This window comes from Heteronotia binoei, chromosome 10 (genome assembly GCF_032191835.1).
Source record: "Heteronotia binoei isolate CCM8104 ecotype False Entrance Well chromosome 10, APGP_CSIRO_Hbin_v1, whole genome shotgun sequence".
NCBI classification, from domain to species: domain Eukaryota; kingdom Metazoa; phylum Chordata; class Lepidosauria; order Squamata; family Gekkonidae; genus Heteronotia; species Heteronotia binoei.
Genome location: NC_083232.1, coordinates 23,450,156 through 23,475,008, shown reverse-complemented (window position 1 = coordinate 23,475,008; position 24,853 = coordinate 23,450,156). Strand labels below are relative to the sequence as shown.

At 42.1% G+C, this 24,853-nt stretch overlaps 1 protein-coding gene across 2 annotated transcripts in view; it reads left to right on the top strand.

Moving 5' to 3' along the window:
* Nucleotides 1–10,736: 10,736 nt before the first annotated feature.
* Nucleotides 10,737–24,853, top strand: part of ADARB2 (adenosine deaminase RNA specific B2 (inactive)) — a 568,510-nt gene continuing 554,393 nt past the window's right edge. For both annotated transcript variants that reach the window (XM_060248094.1, XM_060248093.1), the window contains exon 1: nucleotides 10,737–11,067. In XM_060248094.1, coding sequence (XP_060104077.1) covers nucleotides 10,968–11,067 — 100 coding nt within the window. In that variant the 5' untranslated portion in view covers nucleotides 10,737–10,967. The remainder of the gene's footprint in view (nucleotides 11,068–24,853) is intronic.

The window sequence follows — 24,853 nt, the reverse complement described above, 5'->3', positions numbered from 1 at the left end:
GAGGGGTGAGACTAGACACATCAATCCCAAGAGGCCAGACCTTGGCTAGAGGTGGAGAGTGAGTTAAAGGGAACGGTGAACTGTGTAACTGTGAGAGATCCAAGAAAGTAAAAGTGACTGTAAGCTTGAAACAACTGAACAAAGAATAAGCCTGTGTAAATATCTCCCATATCCCCAGTTAAGACTTTTTGTTACAATAAATCTGTGGTTTAAGTTAAAGTTCTCGTGAGCCTATATATTTTGTGGGAAGAATAAACAAAGCTGCTGGGGTCCCATCAACAGAACAAGTAAAAATACCCCGAAGAGACGAAAATATAGAGATCCAGTGAGGCCGTGAGGTGGGCGCTGCTATAACAGCAGTCAGTATCTTCTTCCCAGGTCATGCAGACAATAGGGAATCAGGCACAGTGTTAACCCTATAATGACTGGAACTTTAGAACATTGCAAAGGACATACAAAACAGATACATATTTCCAACACCCCTTCTCAATGTCTAATGTCAAAGTCATTATACATTCAGTAGTCATTACTCATTATTCACTGTAACATTCACATCAACTAGATTCATCATTTAATGTAAACATTCAAATCTAGCACAAGGTAATGGCTTTGTAAGTATATCAGCTACCATAGCTTCTGTACAACAATATTCTATCTTAATCAGCCCCTTTTGGTGTAGATCTTTCACTAGCTCACATTTCATACCAATAGATCTACTTCTGGCTGTTCTACTTTCCACTTTACATATAGCAATACATGCTTGGTTATCTTCAAACATTACAATAGGTACAGGTTCTTTTATCTTGAAGTCTTTCAGCAGATGAAAAATCCATTCAAGTTCACTGCAAGCACTGGCTGCCGACACTCACTCAAGCTTCTGCTGTAGACTGTGCCACCATAGTTTGTTTTCTGCTAGTCCATTCTATAAGTCCATTTCCACAGAAGAACAAGTATCCACTGGTTGATCTGTAATTGCATGATTCTTCTGCATAGTTGGCATCCATGTATCCAACTAGTCTGGGATTCTCAGAGGGTTCAATGATCAGTCTTAAGTCCATAGAGCCTTTTAAGTATCTAGCAAGTTTCTTTACTGCATTCCAATCGTGGTGATTAGGCGAACTTACTTTTCTGCTCAGTATTCCAACAGCAGCTGTTATATCAGGTCTGGTAGTTTTACTCAGGTACAGGAGTTTTCCTATAGCTTCTCTGTACTCTCCGATGTCTTTGAGTGGTTGACCACCCTGAGCTCTCAAGTATGCAAGTTCAGTAGGTATGTTAGATTCTTTACAGTCTCTCATGCCAAAAGATTCTATAAAGTCCATAATCTTTCATCTTTGGCACAGTTGAAAGGTTCCATTCTCAAGTCTCTCAATCTGTATTCCTAGATAGCGTTTAATATCTCCAAGTCTTTTGACTTTGACTGCTTTGTTCAGCTTTTCAACAATGCTTTTAATGTCCTCTTTGTTCTTGCAGCTCACGACCAAATCGTCAACATAAACCAGAATATATTGATATTCTCCATCTTTGAGTCTAGTGTACATGCAGGGTTCATCTTTCCCTTGGTCAAATCCTTGTTGCTGTAGTAGTCCAGTTATTTTGCCATACCAGCTTTTTGCGGCCTGTTTCAAACCATACAGTCCTTTGTTGAGTTTGAAAACATAGTTCTCTTTGCCAGGGACTTGAAAACCTTCAGGTATTTCCATATAGATTTCCTCTGATAGTTCACCATTAAGAAACGCTGTGTTAATGTCTAGGTGCTCTACGAGCGTATTTCTAGATGATGCCACACTCAGTGGTGTTTTAAGTGTAGCCCTATTGATAACTGGTGCAAAAGTCTCTGAATAATCAGTTCCAAATTCTTGTGCATAGCCTTTGGCCACTAACCTTGCTTTGTACAAGTCTATAGTTCCATTATCTTTGTACTTTATTTTGTAGACCCATTTGCATCCAACAGGCTTTCTTCCTGCAGGTAGCTTTGTCCATACATCTTTTTCATAAATGGATAGTATCTCTTGTTCCATTGCTTGAATCCATTTCTCCTTTTCTTCATTAGGTAAATCACACACTTGTTTCCAGCTCTTGGGTTCCTCTTTAGGTTTCACAGTCTTTATAGATCTCACAGTGTCACAGTATTCATATTTCTGTGGTGGTTGCCCTTTTGTGCTCCTTTCTGATTGTCTTAAAATGAGTGGAGGTTCTGTCGTTCCCTGCGGTGCGGTCCCCATTTCCCCTTCTGGTTCAGTAGAGTCTTCGGAAGGTAGACCTGCCGGTTCACCGGTGGTCACTACAGGTAACCAACTATACAAATCTTCAGAAGCATCATCAGTAACCTCAGGATCAGATTCAGGTACACAGGGTGCTTTAGGCAAATTACTGTCATCCACAAACACAACATTATAATGTTTGGTCTTATTCAGCTTTGGATCATAGACTCTGTAGCCTTTTCCCACTGAGGGATATCCCACTATGAGCCCAATCTTAGTTCTTGCATCAAGCTTCCCTCTATTTTCTCTAGGAACATATGCATAGGCTTTTGCTCCAAAAGTTTTGATATGCTTAAGTCCTGGCTTCTTGCTGAACCAAGCCTGGAATGGAGTAATTCCTGTTACTTTTGAAGGTATTCTATTGTGGATATACACTGCTGTATTTACAGCATCAGCCCACAGGCCTTTAGGTAATCCAGAATGCACGAGCATTGCTCTGGTCATTTCCTGTAACACACGATTAAGTCTTTCTGCACTCCCATTCTGCTGTGGAGTATATGGGACAGTCACTTTGTGTTCAATCACTTCTGCTTTCAGAAATTTCTTGAACTCATTGTTGCAATATTCATCACCTCCATCTGTCAGCAAACTTTGAGGTGCACGCCCAAATCTGTTTTTAACCATGGCAACATATTCTTTAAATTTATCAAGAGTATCATCTTTTGATTTGAGCATAGAGACAGTGCTATATTTTGTCTTTGCTTCTGAGAAAACTGAGAAAAATTTATTTCTCCCAATCAAAGCTTTTATAGGCCCAACAACATCACTGAATATTGTCTCCAAAAACCTTTCATTATGCACACTGCTTTTTCCACTGAAGCAAGTGCTGTTCCTTTTGCTCTCAGACAAACATCACATCTTTCCTTGGATTTATCACAATGCACAACATCAAGTCCACAATCCTTTAGCAACTTCTCAATGCTCTGCATGCTTCTGTGTGCTAACTTTACATCCCAAGGATAAACACATCTCCTATGGTCACACTTTCTGCCTTCAGTCTGGCAAACAATCTTTTCCACAACGTCAACAGCATCTGACCTTTCACTTAAGTCCATAATATAATGAGCTCCATTTCTTTCATCCAGTTTAAAACTAAATCCAGAATTCTTCTGAATAATTTCACCTTCATCTCCTTTATCAAGATATACAGCATAATTATTTCTTATAAGCACTTGGCTTGAAAGTAAATTCTCAATTGATTCAGGTGCATAAGCTACATTTTTCAGTCTTACTGGCATTAAATCTCCATCAGTGGTAAGCAATTTCATTTTGATCTCACCTACACCACAAACTTGTAAGGGTTTCTGGTTGGCACCTATCATTTCAGTTCTCTGACTTTCATCCAACTCTGAAAACATGCCTTTATATCAACAAATATGCATATAAGATCCACTATTAATCAAAAATCTTCCTCTTTCACCAATAAAATTCACATTATTAACATGCATGGTACTTTCTCTGTTCTTTTCTTTGTTCCCACCTGGGCCATGTGGCTTGGAAAATTTCTGGTTTAAAAATTTCTGGCTTCTATTATTTCTATGGCCATGAGATGGTGCCCATACTCCCTCATTTGAAACATGTGCTTTAACATTCCTTTGTTCAGTGTTCTTGTCCCTAGAACTGGAGGCTGCTTCCTCCTCGATAGCATTTAACAGGTCTTCCAGACTCAAATCTGTTTGCAGTCTCAAAATCATCTTAATTGGCTTGTAGCTGTTTGGTAGAGCTTTTAATATAGTTGAGATTAAGTCTCATTCTGTAATAGGTTCATCAAGCTCCTGTAGTCTAGATTGCACACACATAAATTCCTTCAGACGTTTAGTCACATTTTCCCTTTCTTGCGCTTGAAAACCAAATATTTTGCCCTTTAAATCATGAATAGTGCTTATGGGAGTTTTGTTATATTTATTTTTAAGGCATTCAAGCATTTCTTTTGCAGCTTTAAGAGTGTGCAATTCAGGAATTTCATATCCCTCAAGAGATACTAAAATGAGCGTTTTAGCAAAGCTATCTAGCTGTTTAAAATTTGATTTTTCTTGCTCATTCTCAGGGGGATTTTCAGACAAAACTCTTTCAGCTCCATAAATCTCAAGTCTTTGCTTTAGGAATGAGAGCCAGAATGAGAAATTATTCTTAGTTAACTGCAGGGTACTAAATCCTATCTTAGGTAGGTTACTCACGATCCCAAAACCAAGATTTGCAGTGGCTGCTCCTGAAGACGTGGAAACAGAAGGTCCAGTGGCTCCTCTCTCTTGCCTCAACATTTTGCACAGCAATCAGGCAGGACAGGGTTAAAGATTCTTCCTTCCTTATTGGAGAGAAAAGGCGGCTGAATGTGTGTGTGTGGTTGCAGCAAGGCTCTTCCAAGGTCTCTGACGTAATCCACAGAAAAAAGGTTAAAAAGCTCCAAAAATTCTCTTTCTGGCACATCTGAGGCATTTAGACAAAAGTAGCAGCATTTCCAGACAATATGAATTGAAAGCTCATCTAAATCAAAACACTCTCAGTAATGGCAAGAGGAAAAAAAGACACTGTTTTAAAATTGAGGCCTGTCTGCACAGCATAGCAGCTTTTTGCCTATTGCTTTCTAAATGCTCTCAAAGGCAATCCAGATTAAAAAAAAATCATTTAGAGTTCAAAAAACAGTCCATCTTGATGGCAGACTAGCTTGATGGCAAAAACCAAGAACCATCTGCTCTGCTATCAATTTTGATAGGGAATTCTGTTTGAAATTCTATTTCTTTATCTCAAACAGTGCAATGGATCACTGGATCAAATAATCATTGAGAGGTATTTAACATGAAACAAAAACATTTATTTCTACAAGGAAAGGGTACTGGGAGATAAAACAATAAACTCTAAGAACTACATGCTAACACATTGAGAACCACATGCTTAATGGAAGACCACTTCCTCCTTCTTCTTGACCTCTCTATCTGAACAAAGAAAGTCACCTGACTAACTGACCAAACAGACAAAACAGGTTTTCCCACCTAGACCTTAATTGATAGCAGTCAGTATCCTCTTCCCAGGTCATGCAGACAATAGGAATCAGGCCCAGTGTTAACCCTATAACGACTGGAACTTTAGAACATTGCAAAGGACATACAAAACAGATACATATTTTCAACAATTAACCCCTGGAGAAGCTTGCGCCACCCTTTCTTCACTTCTTACGTGATTTTGGGAGGCGAGTGGCTTGCTGATCTTTTGACTGTGAGGGGCGGCGGCCAAGGAGAGCCCTAGGTGAGTGAGGCCTGCTTGGGCTGGGTGGATTTCTAGCTAGTCCAAGCAGGCCACACTAGCCCGGGGCTCTCCTTTCTTGCACCAGGTTGCTTTTGGCTAGTGAAGGTGCGGCATATGCTAATGAGCTCCACCACCTATTTTTCTACAGACCAACCCCTGAGAAGGAGACAGAGGTGATACATTGGTACTGTTGCACTGCCACTTGGTAGGCATCAGAAAAGGTATCCACTGAGGACCTCTGGAGCAGATAATTTCACAGCAAAAGCAATAATGTAGGTTGAGACTGAGACAAAAAGTTTTGAAACTGACATTTAGGGCAGTACAATGCTCAGAATAGACATTTTGTGTGGTTGGTTTGCAAGGATATATTTGTTGCTACACCTTTGTAGTTAGAACTTACTCTTTCTTTTTTCCAAAAGTTGAAGTTCATAAAAAGTACTAGAAGTCTGCAACCCAACAAGTGACTTGTTAGGTTAATCAGCACATGAAACTGGTTTAAGTAAGTTACCCACACTGCCCTTAAAAAGCTTTCTTTTTTTAACCTCCCCTTTCCTCAGGTTCTAGATCCTGTCCGGCCATTGCACCTTGCCTCTAGACCCCCAGCCTCTTTGAGAGCCAGTTTGGTGAAATGGTTAAGTGCACAGACTCTTATCTGGGAGAACCAGGTTTGATTCCTCACTCCTCCACTTACAGCTGCTGGAATGGTCTTGGGTTAGCCATAGCTATCACAGGAGTTGTCCTTAAAAGGGCAGCTGCTGGGAGAGCCCTCTCACCCCCACCCACCTCACAGGGTGTCTGTTGTGTGTGGGGGGGAGAAGATATAGGAGATTGTAAGTCACTTTGAGTCTCTGATTCAGAGAGAAGGGAGGGGTATAAATCTGCAGTCGTCTTCTTCCTAGTCCTTTAGCTGCCCCACATATCTCCTGGCTGAAGCAACTGTTCGAGTCAGTGGTCTAATGGGAACTTTCCCTGTAAGCAGGACCGGCCCTAGACTGTCTGGCGCCCTAGGCAAGGCTAACTTCTGATGCCCCCCTGCACTGATAATGTCACTGAGTCACATGGGGGGCACCCTATTCGGTGTCCCCAAAGACCGGCGCCCTAGGCAAGTGCCTAGTTTGTCTAGCGGCAGAGCCAGCCCTGCCTGTAAATCAAATGGCTACTCCACTTCTAAATCTCAGTCAGATTAATGTTTTCCCTTCTCCTGCATGCATTCAGATAACTTTGCTTTTAGGGAAGGTCATGAACATTTGTTAATAGTCACCCTCAAGTTGGCCAATGAGTGTTAGAAACGCCATTGTCAAAAGCACAATATGAATTAACAACAACAACACAACCCTATGAGATGCTTTTTAAAGAAATGACAGGAATCCTAACTTTTCTTGGTGAGTTGTAAAGGAATTATGTAATGACTTGTGAGATTTGGTACTTTTCACACTTGGTTCCCAATCCTGCAGAACTTCTAGCACTTTAAAAATCCCACATGTTAGAAGTGGAAATTAAATTTACCTAATCAAAATTAATGGGGCATTGAAGTATTCAGTTCATGAGATACCCCCCCCCCCCTTGTTTTTCTAAAATTCCTAAATCCAGCCATTATAAGGAGCAATGTGAACAACAAATCGACATACTTTTGCAGACACAATTTACTAACGAGAAGTTGCCTGAGGAATTTCTCCTCAGGCTGCTTCAATTTTTGAATCCCATTCCACCCAGAAACTTGCTTTCAGAGAATGGAAGTATGCAGTCTTTCTCTTCCCCATTTTATTATCACCTGTGAGGCTAGTGAAGCTGAGAGAGAGGCACTGGCCCAAGGCCACCAAGTAAACTTCAGAGTAGAATAGAGATCGATCCTAGTCTAACTTTCTAACTGCTGCATCACACCAACTCTGGTATCTTTTACCTAGCTTTTTTCTTTTGGCTTACATTATACTGAACAGTTGCTGAGTTTCTATATAAACAGCTGTTTCTAAAGTATTTATTTCCCATTTTCTTAGCTTCCCTAACTCCCTCCATGCTCTCATGGCTTGGTTTCCTAACTGCAGCAGTTAAGGGTATCTCTCTCTCTCTCTCTCCTCATTTTTCCCCCAGACTTCATTGTGAACTAAGTAAAAAAGATATCTCGTATAACCTAATTACAGTCTCCGTGGGGGATGATGGAGCCATAGTGAATTTTCCCCAAGACCAAATCATTTTAAAAACTCAGATATGTGTGTGCGTTCCTCTTATCGCTCATGATACAGTGCAATTAAATAGCTAATGAGAGACACAAAATGACAGCAGCATCCCCAGTTGCTAAATCTTATGTTCTACATAGATAGATCTGGTCACCTTATAAACCAGATATATAAAAAAGGGCAGGGTTCTTTTAAGATTTGTGCAGATGAGGGAATTCCAGCAGAAACCATTTGCAATGGAGGGGAGTGAGAAAAGCCACACCACTGCATACAGTGGAAGGGCTCTATCCTTTCTTGCTACCACAGCATCCAGAATAGGGTTTTTTGGGGTCATCTCTGTGGTTTAAACTAATGGAAACCAGGGCTTTAAGAAGATGACATTGGATTTATATTCCGCCCTCCACACTGAAACTCAGAGTGGCTCACAATCTCCTCCATCTTCCTCCCCCACAACAGACACCCTGTGAGGTGGGTGGGGCTGAGAGGGCTCTCGCAGCAGCTGCCCTTTCAAGGACAACCTCTGCCAGAGCTATGGCTGACCCAAGGCCATTCCAGCAAGTGCAAGTGGAGGAGTGGGGAATCAAACCCAGTTCTCCCAGATAAGAGTCCGCACACTTAACCTAATAAGGGGGATATGCAGAGGATGCAGCTTTTCACATTCTGTCTAGAAAAACTGCAGCTCATTAAATTCTCTTCTATGCCACCTATAAAGGGATAGGGTTTGAGAGTTCTTTCCTTGTACCATGGCAGAGAATCCTTGCAGTCTCCAAGGCCTTTAAGAGCGATGTAGCCAGACAAATTTAAGGAGCTGCAACCTTTGCTTGACCATCTACAGCCATCTCATGCCTTCACTCTCAATAGGAGCTCCCCGCTTTGCCTCTGACCTTTCCCCGGGGGGGGGGGGGAGGCAAGCGGAATACAGAGAGTGCGAAAACAACCAGGGTTTAAATAGTCCTCCCTTTCCCTATTAATTAACTAATTTTCTCTTCTTGCACTGAAAATAAAAGGATGTTTTCCGTACAAGTTTGCTTGGGAGGAGAGGCCAACCTTAGTTGGTTTGGGAGTTTTCTTCCGGGGTGGGGGTGGGTGAGCTTGGCTTATTGTTGTTGTTGTTCAGTCACACAGTCGAGTTTGACTCTTTGACACCCCATGGACCAAGTCATGCCAGGCCCTCCTGTCTTCCTCTGAAGTCTGCTCAAATTCATGTTGGTTATATCACTAATGCTGTCCAACCATCACATCTTTTGCCATCTCCTTCTTCTTTTGCCTTCTGTCTTTCCCAGCATCAGGGTCTTCTCTAGTGAGTGCTCCCTTCTCATTTGGTGGCCAAAATATTTGAACCTCAGCTTCAGCATCTGACCTTCCAGGAAACAGTCAGGGTTGGTTTTCCTTAGGACTGACTAATTTGATCTTCTTGCAGTCCAAGGGACTCTCAAGAGTCTTCTCCAGCACCACAGCTCAAAAGCATCTATTCTTCTGTGCTCGGCCTTCCTTATGGTCCAACTCTCACAGCCGTACATTACCACTGGGAATACCATTGCTTTGACTATATGGACTTTTGTTGGCAGGGTGATGTCTCTACTTTTTATTATACTGCCCAGGTTTGCCATAGCTGTCCTCCCCAGGAGCAAACGTCTTTTAATTTCATGGCTACAGTCACCATCTGCAGTAATCTTGGATTCCGGGAATGTGAAGTCTGTCACTACTTCCATGTCTTCCCCTTCTATTTGCCAACAGCAACAAACGGGTGGGCTTGGTAACTGTTACGTATTGGTACTGGAACACGCCTGGGGGTTCTACCAAAGCCTTTGCTGAGCTTGAGGCTCCAGAACAATAGCCACCTGGACTCTGGGAGAAAGCCAATCAGGAGTCAATGGGCCAGCCCTTGTACCTATCATAGGGCTGCCAAGCCCCTGGGCCTGGTGGGTTTTCCCCTGCCCTGGAGGTTCCCAACTTGCCGGCCCAAATTGGGCCGGTGGAGGGAACCTCCCCTGACACCACTGCCATGCGCTGGCCACTCTAGGCATTTCCAGGGAAACATTTCCAGGGTTTTCCCGGACACTCTAGCAATTTGGGAGGGAAAACACTATGGTACCATAGAGTGTCCAGGAAATTGCTAGAGTGTCACCAAAAAGACCTAGAGCGGGTAGCGGGGTGGCATGATATCACGTCCAGGTGACATTATTGCGCCGTGTGCACATTAAGCGTGTGAAAAAAGTCCCCCACTGGAGGCCGCGGGGGAATTGGCAACCCTAACCTATCATTATGTGTGTTGGGTTTGGGGTGGGGTTATTTGCATGTATATAAACACATTGGCCCTTAGTGTCCAGTTCAGTCCTTGCACCGCTGTAGTCACTAAATAAAGAGCTGTGTTCAGGCTCCCATGAGCTCCCTCATGCATGGACCCCAGTATTTTATATAGCAACGTCCTGCCACAGCTGCGACCTGATCTCTGCTGACTCTGCGAGAGCAGGTTTCTCGCAACTCAGTTTAAGCGGCAGGATCGGGCTGGCGGGTCGAGGCGCTAGCAGATCCGACGAGTTGCTTGCATTCCTCCTCCTCCCCCCCCCCCCCGGGTCTCCACTCAGCCCCCTCCAGCGCCGCCCTCCCTTCTCTCCCCCTCCAGTCCCGGGCCGCCCATCGGTCAGCCCAAACGGGAGCTGAGTTTGCAAGCTGCCCAGGGACGGCGGCGGGCGAGGAGAAACGGGGGGCCGCCGGTGATGTCAGAGCCGGGAGGCGGCGGCGATTGGATCTAATTAGACTTTGCGGCAGCAAATAGCCACGCGCCCTGCCTGATTGGCTTCAAAGTGGCTGCTGGCGCCCAACAACTCGCAGAGGTGCGGGGGGGGGGGAGGAGGAGGAGAGCGAAGCAAAAAAGAAAGTCGGAGCCGCGCGTTTGGGCAGCCCGGAGCCAGCGGCGCGGGAGAGAGCGCGAGGGCACGAGGGGGGCTCCTCCGGCACGAGAGTGCCCGGCCGGCTTGCCCCCCCCCCCCCCGCCTGTCTCTCTCTCCGCGGTAGCTTTTTAAAGACGCGGCGCTGGAAGAGCCCCGCCACTTGAACCCGCCTGCCAAAGCAGCAGCTCCGCTCCGAACTGCAAGCCGCGCGCCGAGCTGGGGAGAGCGAAGTCCGCAGCCGCCGCCGCCGCCGCCGCCGCCAGGCGGGAGAGACAGGAGCGGGGGAGGAAGAGGAAGGGGGCGTTGGAAGAATAGCGACTGTTTCTTCTCCTCTCTCTCGCCCCCTTCCCTTCTTGCGACGCTCGGCTCTTGTTTGCCGAACTCCTCGGGCCATGACCTCCGTCCTGGGCAGCAGCCGAGCCTCGGGAGGGCCGAGCGGCCAACTGAAATGCAAGTCCAAGAGGAGGAGGCGGAGGCGATCCAAGAGGAAAGGTAAGCGCGGGCTGGTTGCTGCTTCTTCTTCTTCTTCTTCGCTTCTTTCTTTCTTTCCTCTCTCTTTTGGCCGCTTCCTCCTCCTCCTCGCGTCCCTCCTGCGCCTGCCTTCTCGCCCTCCTCGGGGTGCCGCCGCCGCCGCCTTCTTGGGGGACTGAGCCGCGGACAAAAGTGCGCCGTCTTCGGTCCCGCCTCCCCCTCCGGTTGGCGTCTCCCTGCAAGGCTCCCTTGGCTCGGCCGGCCGGCCGGCGAACAGGCGTCTCCCTCAGGCAGGTGATGTTGGGAAGCTCCAGCATACCTTCACAGGGGGGTTTTGTTTTGTTTTCCTTTAAACATTTTATATTGGAGATGTGTTTGTTTCTAGGATTTGTACCTAGAAAACCAAATGAGGAAGGGTGGAAACCAGTGTTCCCTCTAAGCTGAGTTAGTGTGAGCTAGCTCACAGTTTTTTAGCCTCCAGCTCACACCTTTTTTTTTTTTTTGTCTCAGCTCAGGAAAAATGGCCCTAGAGCAAACTAATGCATGCAGGAGCTCCCAACTTGCATGGTGATAGCTCACAGCTTGGATGCCAGGAGCTCACAAAGTAGGATTTTTGCTCACAAGACTCCGCAGCTTAGAGGGAACATTGGTGGAAACCCTTTTCTTCTGGTCTTCCCTTGCCTTGGAAGGAATCAAAAGAGCCCAGGTACCGCATGACACAAGTGAGACCATGGAGAACAGGTGCCTCCTTTGACCCCCGTCAAAGGTAGAATTATCCCACGAGGGGGTAGTAGAATAGCCAGAGCCATTCAAGAGAGCAGGAAAAGAAGCCCAGAGCCTTGGCAGGGTTTTCTCTCCTTTTAAAAAATATCAGTTATCTCCCTCAGCTTTGCTTGTGGCAGGGCAGGCACATACTTTTTGCTGTGCCGGAGTGACACATGGACCTTCGGCCAAAGGAAGGTGTGTAGGGCACTGCATCTCATATTGGCTCTTGGATGTTATTTTCAAGGCAAAGGTGTGGAGAAGGAAGCATTTTGCTCGCTATCAGGAATGCAGTGGAAATAGGGGTGCGGGGGCGAACGGATAAACTGGGCTGACAGGTTGCTCCTGGCAAGCTGGCGTTTCTGTGCCTTGTTGTGAAGAACGTTTCCCAAGGTTTCAGATGTTTAAAGTTTGCGAGTGCATCGACGCCGCTCCGCTTCTCAAAGGGCACCAAAATTCTATAAATGGTAGAAGAGTAATTATCCTAATCCAAAAAAAGAAAAAGGAAAGAGCCAAGCTTCTGAATGTCATAGAAAGCTGAAAGTCTGCCACAAGATTAAAGGTTTTTCCCAGAGCTGCCCTGTTTTCTGATAAAGGAAGGATGAGACATTGCCAGCAGATTGCTAATGCTTGTCTCCACAGTTACCGTTCAGATACTCTCAATTGCTGAAAGTTGAATAACTACGACAAGTGCAAAGTAAGGCAGAACCTCAGTTCGTTGAAGGTGCATTGTGTTGCAAGGATGCTTAGGCCCTAGTCTCTTATCAAAGCAGTAAATTCCACCTAGTCTGTAGTTGTCATTGTTACAGAGGCCTTAGATAAGTTTCTGTCGGCTCACTCAATCACCTTGAGGGTGATCTTTTTGTAGCTGCGATAGAAATGTTTCTTCCGTCTCTTGGATATTAAGCAGTTCTGACTGTTGGCGGCCTAAAATACCAATTGCACAAGCTAGCGCTTTTAAAAAATTATTTCCACTCGTTCCGATCCAGAGTATGTGTGGCTGGAGTTTTGAGGAAGATTTAGAGAAACTGTTCTGAGTGAACCAAACTTTACTTGAGTAGTGCTGTACTTATAATTTTCTAATTGTTCAAGCATTCTACAGCAGTGAGTGACCCCATACCCAAGTTAACCTAACAAATGTGGAGTTTGACAGGAAGCCGCATGCATAATCACTGTTAGCTGTGCCATGTTGTTTTAATATACTTGGCTACCTTTTTAAAAAATCTTACTTTTGTGAATTCTGTTTCAGACAGAACTTCTAGAAATGTCCTGAGTTCTGGAAACAATAATTGAAATGCCAATTAGGAGAAAAATCTAACCTAGTTTATTAATTTGTACAAAAGAAGTTGCACTGTTTTGTTAAATCTCTCCCAAGTGCTTTAAATATTCTGTGATGATGCATTCTGCCTTTAATTCTGTATATCCTAAGAGCCTGTATCAGTTTGATGTGCTTTCTAGGAATTTTAAAACTAAATGGCATTCTACATTTGGCTTTTGAAATGAATCAATAATTCATTTCAATCCAAATTCCTGTGCTTGGATAGCTTTGCATGCAGATTCCACTGGGTACCTCTGTTTCCAAGCCTGTAAGTTTGAAAATTCTGTAATGAACATTCAGTCCTCTTTAATATTAATAGTTGCTGCTGCAAAAAGGAGGGATTATTCTTGGAAAGCGTCACTTTGTGAATGTTTGGGGCAGCAGCTATTGAGAATATGTTATCAATACCTCCAGGCATTAATACTATATAAAGGAAATACTGGATTGACTGCTTTAAAGGAATTATATTCCGTAGTGAAAACTTTTGTGAACAGTTATTTGATTTTTTACCTTTGGGAGAGTACTGGTTACAGAGACTACTTTGACAGCTTCTTCTTGGAGATGCATAAGACCATTTTTGTAAAAATATCTAGTCCTATGTACCTTTTCAGTGGAAACTGCATCTTAAAAACACACACTAAAAACCTGTTGAATTTGCTAGTTTTATAATGGCTCAGGCAGTTTCAGAACAGACCATATTGTCACTGAAAGGGGCTGTACAGTTTTAATTTAGAATTTTAAAAGGGCTTGTTCAGTGGTAACCGTAAGGCAAGTAAGTGTGCACATGGGTTGCAAGAATCAATGAAGTTTTAAGCATCACTGTGGGATAAAAACAATTAAATGCTGCTGTTTTCCTCGGTGTTTTCTGACTGTATCAGAACACCTTCTTTAAAGATTTATAATTATTTCTGTACTTACTAATCCAAGGTATATTATACTGTCTAAGGTAGATCTTCTTGACTGTTTTTTTTAAATATGTAAGCTATCAATACATCCACCATCTTCTGAGATGTGTGTGTCCACTTCTTAGACACAAAAAGTGCTCGCTGAATCCATACTGAATTTAAGCCTGCCTTTGACAGATATAAGGAAATGAAATACACAAAGTAGCTGTTCAGAAGACACATGCTTGTAGATTATGTATAGAAAACTGAGTATTCTTCTTTAGTTGCCTAATATGTGATACATTCATGTATCACATTGCTAAGGTATGGTTGTACTTTATCCAGTAATGATTGACATAAAAATGAAGATGTCTGTTTGATAATCCAGCTTGTTTTTTTTGTCCTGTAGGATTTCTAACACTGCTCAGTGTTAATGTTTTCAAGTTTGTTTTGTAATATGTGCTTCTGATGTAATACACAGCTCTGTTATTCCCTCCCCCCCCCTTAACTGATAAGAATTGGCTGAAAGAGAGTTAAGGTGAGGTGACGTTTTATGAAGAGTTAAAGATCACGATATATATATATATAGAATTAAAGGATTTGCTGTGGCAGTCTTTTAATTCCTGTGACTAATTCAGCAGAAATTTTGCTGCGTGATTTGTACTATAGAAAGATATTTGATCATCGCTTTGTACTTGGGGACAATCCAGCTAAATTTACGCCCACTGGTATTTGTTCCCTTATTATAATCAGTTGAAATGAAAAGTGCTCAACTTGAGCTCTTGGATCATGCTCTTGCTAAAGATCTTACTGGGGGTCTTATGGTGAGTAAAGCATGATTTTGAGCATTCAAGAGATACTGAAAATCAAAACACTAACAAATGTCTATGTCATGCATCAGGCATGTTTTCACAGACCAGACTTCCAAATACATGATTTGAATGTGGGTCCCGCTTCCAGAAAAGAAATACATAGAGAATTAGGGCATATTGCTTGACAGTTTGTTACAAGGCCAAAATGGCCTCCTTTGTAGAACTGTTGGTAAATAGCTGTAGTTGAGGAATATATTTTCTCTATCAATCTAAAAATTAAAAACCTTCAAATTCTATGTAAATATTACCATTTCATAAATGCCTCCTCAAATAAGTTCCAGTGCCAAAATGCCAGTATTATAATCTTTTGTATAATTGTAATAGTTCCTATGTAGCTCTTGTTTTTAATGGCTGTCTGTAGTACATGTTGGTATTGGTAAAGTGGATTCACAGACTCAGAATTTGTGGTGTGATGTGTAATTGCTTTTTGAAACATAAACAGGTTTTATTTTTATGCTGGACCCCTTCATAGCCAAAGTATTAGATTTTGATAACCAGAATAACAGAGAGAAGAGCACCTGGAGTTCAGTTTGTACAAAATGAGATGCAAACTAATTAAAGACTCATTTAAAAGACCATAGGATTATTTAAGGAATGAAAACCCTTGGAAATGGGAGAGTCTTGATAGGCAGATATCATGAAACTTATTGAGATACTGGTAAATGTACCAAAGAAAGAAATCCTTGGAAATATGTGGGCTTGATTTTTTTCCCCTTTTTTCCTTGTTTAATAGTTCACAATAGCAATTAAAATGATTCATTGTTTGGAGGGAGGGGTCTTCCAGGGTTAGACTAAATCTGAGGCTGTGAGAGAAGTAAACAAAAAAGTGAAATACTAAATTATGGAAGAGAAGGAGGGGGTGCTGTAAATGTTGGTTGACTAAATAGGTCTGGCAAAATAGGAACAAAATGCATTCTGCTCAAGAGATGTCTTGAGAAATGAGATTATAACATAATGAAATTTCCACAAAGACTAATGAAATTGCAAGACAGTGTTAAGGATTGTTGAGCTTGTGCTGATTCCCATTGTTCCATAATACTAAAATGAGTGTTTTCCATCTTGAGTGCAGTTCAGGGACAAATGTTCCATCCTACAACAGGCCAGTGTATCGGTTCTGGACGTACATAGCTTATCTTGCACCCCCTCCCTGAACTGCTGGAGGAGAAAGGTTGGATTTGGTGATAAAATTAAAATTGATTAAAACTTTATATCTAGAATCTTATTTTGCGCTTCTCTTCCACTCTACTCCCCATTCTATGATTACCTCTGATTTCTAGTCATCCATAGTAATGACTGCAATTTGAGGTTGTATCAAAAGCATTAGCTGCAATGGCTGGACTTAAATTTAGAACGAGGGAAGAAAATATGGAATTCATGACTATGTATCTACACAGTGGTAGAGTATTACATAAATAACAGAACTGCCTCATTCTAGCAAAAATACCTAAATGGGGAAAGCTGGATGGGATATAGGGAAGCAGTGAAAGGAATCATTCTACTGTTAGCAAAAATATATTTGAGCTTCAGGTTAAAATATGTATTTAAAGGAATTAATTGCTTTTCTGACTACTTGCACTGTTCTACCTGCCTAGTTGTATTTCTTTTTTTAAAGGTAATTAAGAGGTTTCGTTTTGGGGGAGTTATTTGCCCTCCTTTGCCTTAAAGGTAACGCCTTTAAAAAGCATTTGGAAACCAGTCTGGCTTTTAAATGTTGTCATTTCTTCTTCAGTCACCTGAAAATCCCCCATACACCTTTGTCCCAGCTACTCATGCATAGAGCATCTGTTAATTGAGATGAATAGAGTATTTAAAGGACTTGATGCTGTACTGTCTGAGCTCATACTAACATGTGTAAATTGCTGCTTTTTTTTAAATTAAAGATTCTATGAAAATGCCCATATGAAAATACCCAAATGAAAGATCAAAGCCCTGTAGGTTTTCTTACCTGTTCTTCCTTTTTTCAGTTTCATGTAACCTTTATAAGAAGAAAACATGAAGCTGTACATTCTAATATTTAGAACAAGAATACTGTCTCTTTCTATTAACTCTTTATTAGATTGCATTGCACGGAAGTGTTATCGGTTAACAGCACAGTGGATAGAACAATAACGTACCCCTGACAAAACAGACTTAAAGTACTGAAATGAGCAGCTAGATTCCTGTCCAGTAACATCTTGGAGATCAACAAGATTTTTGGGGCAAAAACTGTTGAGAGTCAAAAACTCCCTGAATTAAGAAAATGCATCCTAATTCAAAAAGCTCTGTAACCATGGATGAACTCCTGCCATAGCCACCCTAAGTTCATGTCCCATTGCCTTTCCAATCATTGAAACTAGCATTTTACATTTGTAGGTGTTGCATATTTGCAGAATAGGAACATAACTGCATTCAAGGGTAAAGAAAAATACTTTAGCCAGATGAAATATCTTTTGGCAGAATGGCTCCAGTTATGTGAGTAGCAATGAACTTTTAATTCAGATCCATATTTGTAAAGATATAACTTCATAGCTTTTTACATGCTTGATGTGCATAAATGCGGAATTATCTAGACAAAAAGAGTCTTGATGTGCATTGGCAGATCTATCATTTTTATAAAGGACCTGTGATAATCTTGCTGTGTGCCTTTGTAAAATGGCTAGTTCTCATACAAGTTTCATGATTTTTGATATAGAAAATAAAGGGCTTGCATTATCTCACCTTTTCCTGTTGGCCTGCTTTGTTTAAAACATTCTGACAACCTAGCAGGTCTTTCAAGAAGCAAGTTGCAGTGATGGATGAAACATAGCAATTTGCTAATTTCTTTCAGTAGCTCATGATCGTCTGCAGTTATTCTACCAAATAATATGCATTTAGTATGAATGTGTCAAGTGATTTTGAGAGCTTATCATGTTTCATCTCTTAATGTCACTAGTGTAAAGGTAAGGGCTTCTGAGTTGTCTTATTTGCTTGCTTGTTTTTATTTGTAGTGTGTAAAATTGCATTTTTGAAGCCTAAATTAATACAACTATTCCTCAGGATGAGGAGGAGAGCCTTTGCTGAATGAGTCAGAAAAGTAGCTAAATGCTAGGTCATAGAAGACCTGGATGAAAAAATAATGTAGAATACTCTTGGAGGGTGATTTGTTAATAAATCGGTTTGTTAATAAATTGGTTTGCTGTTGTTAGAAGATGGTCTTCCATTAGAATTGTTTTTAAAAGAACTAGTGATTATGAAAATGATTGTAGGCGTGCCTTGTATTCCTGGGAAATGTGCACAGTGTAACATTGTAGGTAGGCTAACAAAACAATGAGGAGCAGGTGAATGGGGGGGAGCTGGTCTTGCTGATAGGGAGAACAGAAGAACAAAAGAATAGTCACTGATGCTGAAATACAAAGGACCAACTCCAATATTCCATGAGGCTCTGGGGTTTGGAAAGAGCCACATACGATGAGGGACTGCCCAGTTCAGTGTAGGTGAGAGTCCCAGCAGTGAAGAGAAAGCGGCAGCCACTTGGCTGAAGCAAAAGATAATAAAATTAACTCTTTTTTATTTCCTGCTGTCTTTGAATTGAAGGGATGTGATGCACAGGCATTAGCATAGGTAGGAGTTACTGATGAGGATAATGAGGAACTTGTTTACTGATAATATAGTACCCTCTGCGGTCTGAGCCAGAACAGCACAGTGGATAAATACATAGGATGTGGCGCATCAACCGTCTTTTGCCAGCACAAGGTCATGACAAGGGCATTGTACGGCTGTTCCGAGGATGTGATGTGGTTCAGTAAGATAAGACCGGCTGGTGCATCCTTCCCAGGTGCTGTTTTGAGGTATTGCCCAAAGCTAATGCGAGGCAAGAGATGTGGCAGGTGGAACTGGGGATGGAGCATCTGCTGGCATCCTAAAGGCCTTGTGGCCAAGCATGATGCTACTCATCTGAGAGAGAATAGGGAGGTTTTTGAGTGCAATTGCACCTACAGTGATAGGGACAGAGGTGCTGTCTCAGCAGTGTGTGATATTATAATGACCACGTCAGCCTGCTTCAGCTTAACATGTCTGTAGGATCAGTGTAGGATCTAGGGAGCCCCATGGTGCAGAGTGGTAAAACTGCAGTACTGCAGTCAAAGCTCTCCGCTCACAACCTGAGTTTGATCCGGGCAGAAGCTGAGTTCAGGTAGCCAGCTCAAGGTTGACTCAACCTTCCACCCTTCCGAGGTCGGTAAAATGAGTACCCAGCTTGCTGGGGGGGGGGGAGTGTAGATGACTGGGGAAGGCAATGGCAAACCACCCCATAAAAAGTCTGCCGTGAAAATGTTGTGAAAGCAACATCACCCCAGAGTGGGAACGACTGATGCTTGCAAACCACCCCGTAAAAAGTGTGCTGTGAAAATGTCATGATGCGACGTCACCCCAGAGTCGGGAATGACCGGTGCTTGCACAGGGAACTACCTTTACGTTTTTAGGATCAGTGTATTCTTTGGGCTTAAAAGCCCTCACACCTTGTGGCCCGAATATATGCTTACAAAGATGCTTCCCGTATAAGCAGATCATCATTCTTATTTTCTATTATGCTTTTTGTACTTTACTGTCGGATGGCTACAACTGAACGGGCAGGGACCAAGTATTCGCATTTGAGGAAGCTGGTAGCACATTAAATTTCTTAAACGGTGATCAAGGCTGGCAGGATACAAGGAAATACATAGTTAATTCCAAGCATCCAAGTCGTCTTTAGACTGCTATTCTTGACTATCAGGACAAATAGTGTTTTTGAGAGTGTAAGGGAGTTTCAAGTTAGGCGGAGAGAGAAATCCGAAATGACTGCATGCATATAAGCTTTGTCCTCTGAAATACTATAGTTTGAATCCGGTGCATACTTTATTCCAGGATTTTGTTTTTTTGTCTCCAGGGGTATCCTCTCTCTATACAAGTCAGCGTAACATATAAACCAGTAGAGCAATCTGATTCAGTTACTTCCTCCCCATCTTTCAGCTAATGAAGGGTGCTCTTGCCCACAAAAGCTAATGCTACAATAAATCTGTTAGTTTTTATGGGGCTGTAGGCTCTGCTTTTTTGCTGCAACAAACCAGCATAACTACCTGTCTGGAACTCCACCTCCAAGGTAGCAGAAGTTGCAGTAGACTATTGTGAAAGTTGAAAATTATAGCATGCTACACCTTTTGTGGTTACAGCTCTTAGACATCTGATCCTAAACCCAATCATTAGTGCTAATTGAATGAATAAAATGAAAAATCAAGGAGGAGGCTGAAAGGTGGTATGAGTTGTTTGAGGATGAGTGTCAATCTGTAGACTACAGAAATGTACAATCTGTGTTTCCTAGCTGAGAAGGTTTTTCAGAATTATCAGCAGTATTCCTCCAGATGTAAATGAAGCACTAGCCTTGGCCATGTAAAAATGCCCAGGAAAGAGAACAGCAAAAGTGCTGTGCTGTTTCTTAAGACACTGTCAAACAGTAATGTGGTATTAAGTGGCTTGCAGTGCCATCCTAAGGAGAATTACATCCTTCTAAGCCTGTTAACTCTATTGGACTTAGAAGGGTGCAATTCTTGCTTAAGATACTATTTGTTAGTATTTAAACTGTAGAAACTCCCCCCCCCCTTGTGTTTTAGACATGAGCCTGAGAAGAAATACCCCTTTGAATGATGCTTTAAGGCTATATAAGGTGAGTGTTCTATTAGAGTGTATAGAAACAGACAGACTCACTGAGTATTGTCTGAGCAAGGCAAGAATCACTGATAGTGATTAAATCATGGCTCTATAATACAGTCACCTTTATAAACCATGGTTGTCTTGTTGAATGTTTGTGTGTTGGACCTTCAAATCAAGCTAAGCAGCAGCTGTAAATAGGAGCAGGAAACTCACAGCCAATTTTGTTTCAACTTTGGCCTAATTTTGTTGTTTTACTCATTGAAAGCTATAGGATAGGACATAAATTCACAGTTCATACCCCCAGACTAACATGGGCATAATCTGTTTATCTGAAAGAAGTACTAATTTTTTTTTTTAAATGATTGAGCACTGTCATAGCAAGGTCCCTGTTGTTTCTAGGGGTCTCCAGTGACAGAAATTAAACTTCCCCATGCTCATTTGCAACAGAAGCACAGATTGCAAAATAAGTAAGCCGGTATGGTATACTGCTTAGAGTGTTCACGCAGAACTCAGGAGACCCAGATTCAAATCCCCACTCTGCCTTAAAGTCTGCTCGCTGGGTGACCTTGGGCTGCTCATTCATTCGCTCCTATCTCACAAGGTGACCGAAGGTGAAATGTGGGGAAGGGAGTTTTTTCAGAGCCTTGAGCTGTTTGGTGAATGGGTGGCATAAGAAAAAAAGGAATACATTTTGAAATAAAAAAAAAAAATCCATGAAATTGCATATGGACAACAGCAAGTTGAAAACAGCAAGAGATTAAAGCAAAGCAGTTCAAGACCTAATTATATGGCGTTCACTGATACTGATGCTGCTACTCTTTTCTCCCGGCTCTGCCAGTCATTACCAGCTCTTTGAATGTTTAGATTTATATGAATGGAAATCTAGAAGCAAGAGAGGGAGTGGAAACATTAGGGGTCTCCATTGTTAAGCAGAGCAGACAGTAATTAGATTGCACCTTAGCGCTTGCTGTTTACATCTTAAGTTTAAAGGGGAAAGCGGGAATGGATGTTCCCTAATGTCATTGACAGAAGACTTTCCTGCAGCTACAAACTGCTACACCAGACATATTGATTGATCTGTGCAGTACCATTTATTTATGCTAAACATCTGATATTTGTTTCTGCAGTCTGGTCTTTCAAAACCATGATAATATTTGAAACATTGGCATCACCTGCATGATTGTAAAGCCACAAGCTATCCAGGCGACTTAATTTATCTTGTTCTCTACTGTTTGCAAAGCAAATGCTGCTTGTTCAGTGCATAGTGTGAACACATTTTTTTAACTAAAAAGGAAAAAAAGAGAACATTCTCACTGTGCTGATTGTGATCTCTTCCTGCATTGGGAAAAACCAGTTTTGCAGGCTGCAATTAATATAGACAAGGTCAGATGCGCATGTCACAAGAATGGTGTCAGCATTTCCATTGTGTGTGTTGAATCACGCCATTTCTGTAGCAGTTTCAAGTGAAAAACTTGTGCTGCAAGTGGACATCTTAGTACAGAGTATCTGGGCCTCTCAGGACTGTGCTTCTTGTAAACTTGCACATACACACCTTGTCTTCCAAAGATGCTGTTGAAGTGATGTGAAGACAGAAGTACATTTTAAGCATGGTGAAACTGGTTTTCAATTGCATGTTACCTTCTTTTATATTGCTACATATAGCCACTTACATCTTTTTACAGTTCTAGCATTACATTTGGAATCAAAGACAGAATCTTCAGGGTGGAAGATATTTGTTCAAACTACTGTATTCTCTCATCAGTAGAAACGTTACTAATGTGAGATGCACAGTAATGACTACTGGACATATGAAGCTGTCCTACACTCTTTGGTTTATCTAGCTCACTATTGTCTCCTGTAATTGGCAGTGTTTCCCAGGATTTTAGAAGGAGGAAGGGGTCAACACCAGCTGCATGGCATGCTTTCATTGAAAGCTGGAGAAACTGAACCTGGGATTTCTGCAGCCAATCATGGGCAATGCCAGTGAGTCATGGTTAGCCCAACTAGAGGAGATGTTAACTCTGTGAACAGATCTTCCCAGGGTTTTTAAAAAAGAGAACTAGCAGCCATGCAAGGCTGCAGATTCATATTTGGACCATGGTGAGAGGGTGGGTTCACCTTCCCTCATCCTAGTGTAGGTTTGTTGATTGAAATCTGAAACCATACTAGGACAAAAAAGAGGCAAAGATTACTTTCTTTCTTCCCCTTCCCTGCAATATTTGTGAACATTTCTTTTTCAAAAAGAAGGTCCAGACCAGGGGTTGCCAAACATCAACTCAGGAGCCACATGTGGGTTTTTCAGAAATATTTTGTGGCTCTTGAAGCCTCCACCACCCCTTTGGCCAGCTTGGAGAAGGCATTTCTCTCTTTAAATCACTTCTCTAAGCCAGCCAGCAGCTTGGAAAATGCATTTAAAGTTAAATTTGCTTTCTTTCCACATCTCTCTCCCTCCCTCTCTCATCTGACGTTTATTCCATGTGGCTCTTACGTTAAGCATGTTTGGCCACCCCGGTCCAGACTATATACTTGGGTTCATTACACTGTCTCTTTAATTTAAGCATTTGAAAAAAATCAAGCTCTCCAGCAGATAAATTAGTGATGTTAGTGAGTTCTCAGAAATCTTGGCCTGTTTATGAGCTGACTCTAGCACCCCCTTCCTCCCCTGCCCCATTCAAAGTTCAGACACGGCTCATAAGATTTTCGCCACCAGTCTTCTGTGCCAGTTCTGCTCCCCCTCCCAATCTTAAGCAAATATATTTTTGTAAATAAGGGTGCCGAACAGCAGAGATGTCTGACTGGTGAAAGGAGAAATCTTGTATGCCTTAGTTTTTATTAGCTGCTTCCCGGAAGACATGCCCTTTCTGCCGCAACTATCTTCTTGCTTATGGCCAGGGGATATAATGACCTCTCCTGTTGCTGGTCCCTCCTCCTTGTGTTTGTTTTGAAAAAGGAAAGACCAGCAGGAAGGGCTGTAGGTGAAGGTCTCCTAATCTTGGTCTTCATTGGCCATCTTGGAAAACTCTCAAAAAGGGCCATGTTTTTCCATATACTTCCTGAGAGAATTCTGATTGAAAACCCAGGGCAATTGTGAGTGAATTAGGGAGAACTCACCTGTGGCTAAAATTGAACTACAGATACCTATTTTGAGAGAATGCAAACCAGTTTCCACTGGAGATTTCGGACATTTGTAACGCACTTTGCTTTCTCTACATTCCTTCAGCCTAATGCAATAATCTGTGGGACATGAGAGAAAGAAGAAGATATCATTTTGCTTGCTGTATAAAGTAAGTGAAAATGCACAGAAGGCTAGACCTTCAGTTTAATGTAAACTCAGTTTAAGAATACAGAACTAGGAAGCTGTATGTGTAGGGGGAGCCTAATTTAATAACATTCTGTTCTACCAGCCTAGTAAAAACGTAAAGTGTCAGAAATGTAAGACTGGCTTTGGACATGAGATAAATTGGGAGGGAGAAGGAAGCACAAAGGTCTTCTAGTTTCTGTTCCTCTGCATGTTCTTGGACTCAGCTGTCTTCCAAAAGGTGAACTTCATTTCCATTCGGAAGTTCCATGGTCAAACTGTTTTGAGAATTCACTTATCTTCCAGGTGATGGAGAGGTGAAAATTCTGTTCCATTTCATGGAAATGTGTGGTGGCCTCATAGGGTTTTCAAGGCAAAATACTAACAGAGGTGGTTTGTCATTGCCTGCCTCTGCATGGTCTTCCTTGATGGTCTCCCATCCAAATAATAACCAGTGTTGACCCTGCTTAGCTTCCAAGACCTGGCAAAGTTGTCACAAACTCTGGAACATCTGTTGTATACACTCATGACTTCAACAATGATCACCTGCAGACCACAGAATCTTTCTATTGCGAAGTGAAATAGAGCCAAAATATTTAAGGGGAAGAACTGAACAGTTCTGGTAGTCCTTGGCTAGCAATGGTTGCATACGCACTTGTGAAGTTTGTGCATGCCTATGTGTTCATACTTTGATAATCCACCTTTAATAATACCCCCTTACAACTATTAATCAAGTGTATCATCTTCTACTAAATAAAGATATGGCTTGATAGTATTATTCATTCCATTTGTTCCTGTTTCTTGAAAGGCTACTTCAGCTACTCTTAAGACTTTATCTCGCTGCAAAACAGCATTCAGATTCTCCAGGACTAAATAAAGGTATGGGGTGAGGGAGAAAAAAACAATTATTTTAGGCCATGACTTTGAGGCCGTTTGCTTCTATCTGAAGAGTCCTGCAGATTCATGAAGAACTGTAGCTCAGGGCAGAGTTGGCTAGGGGTGGGCATGAACTGAATTATGAACCAAAGTT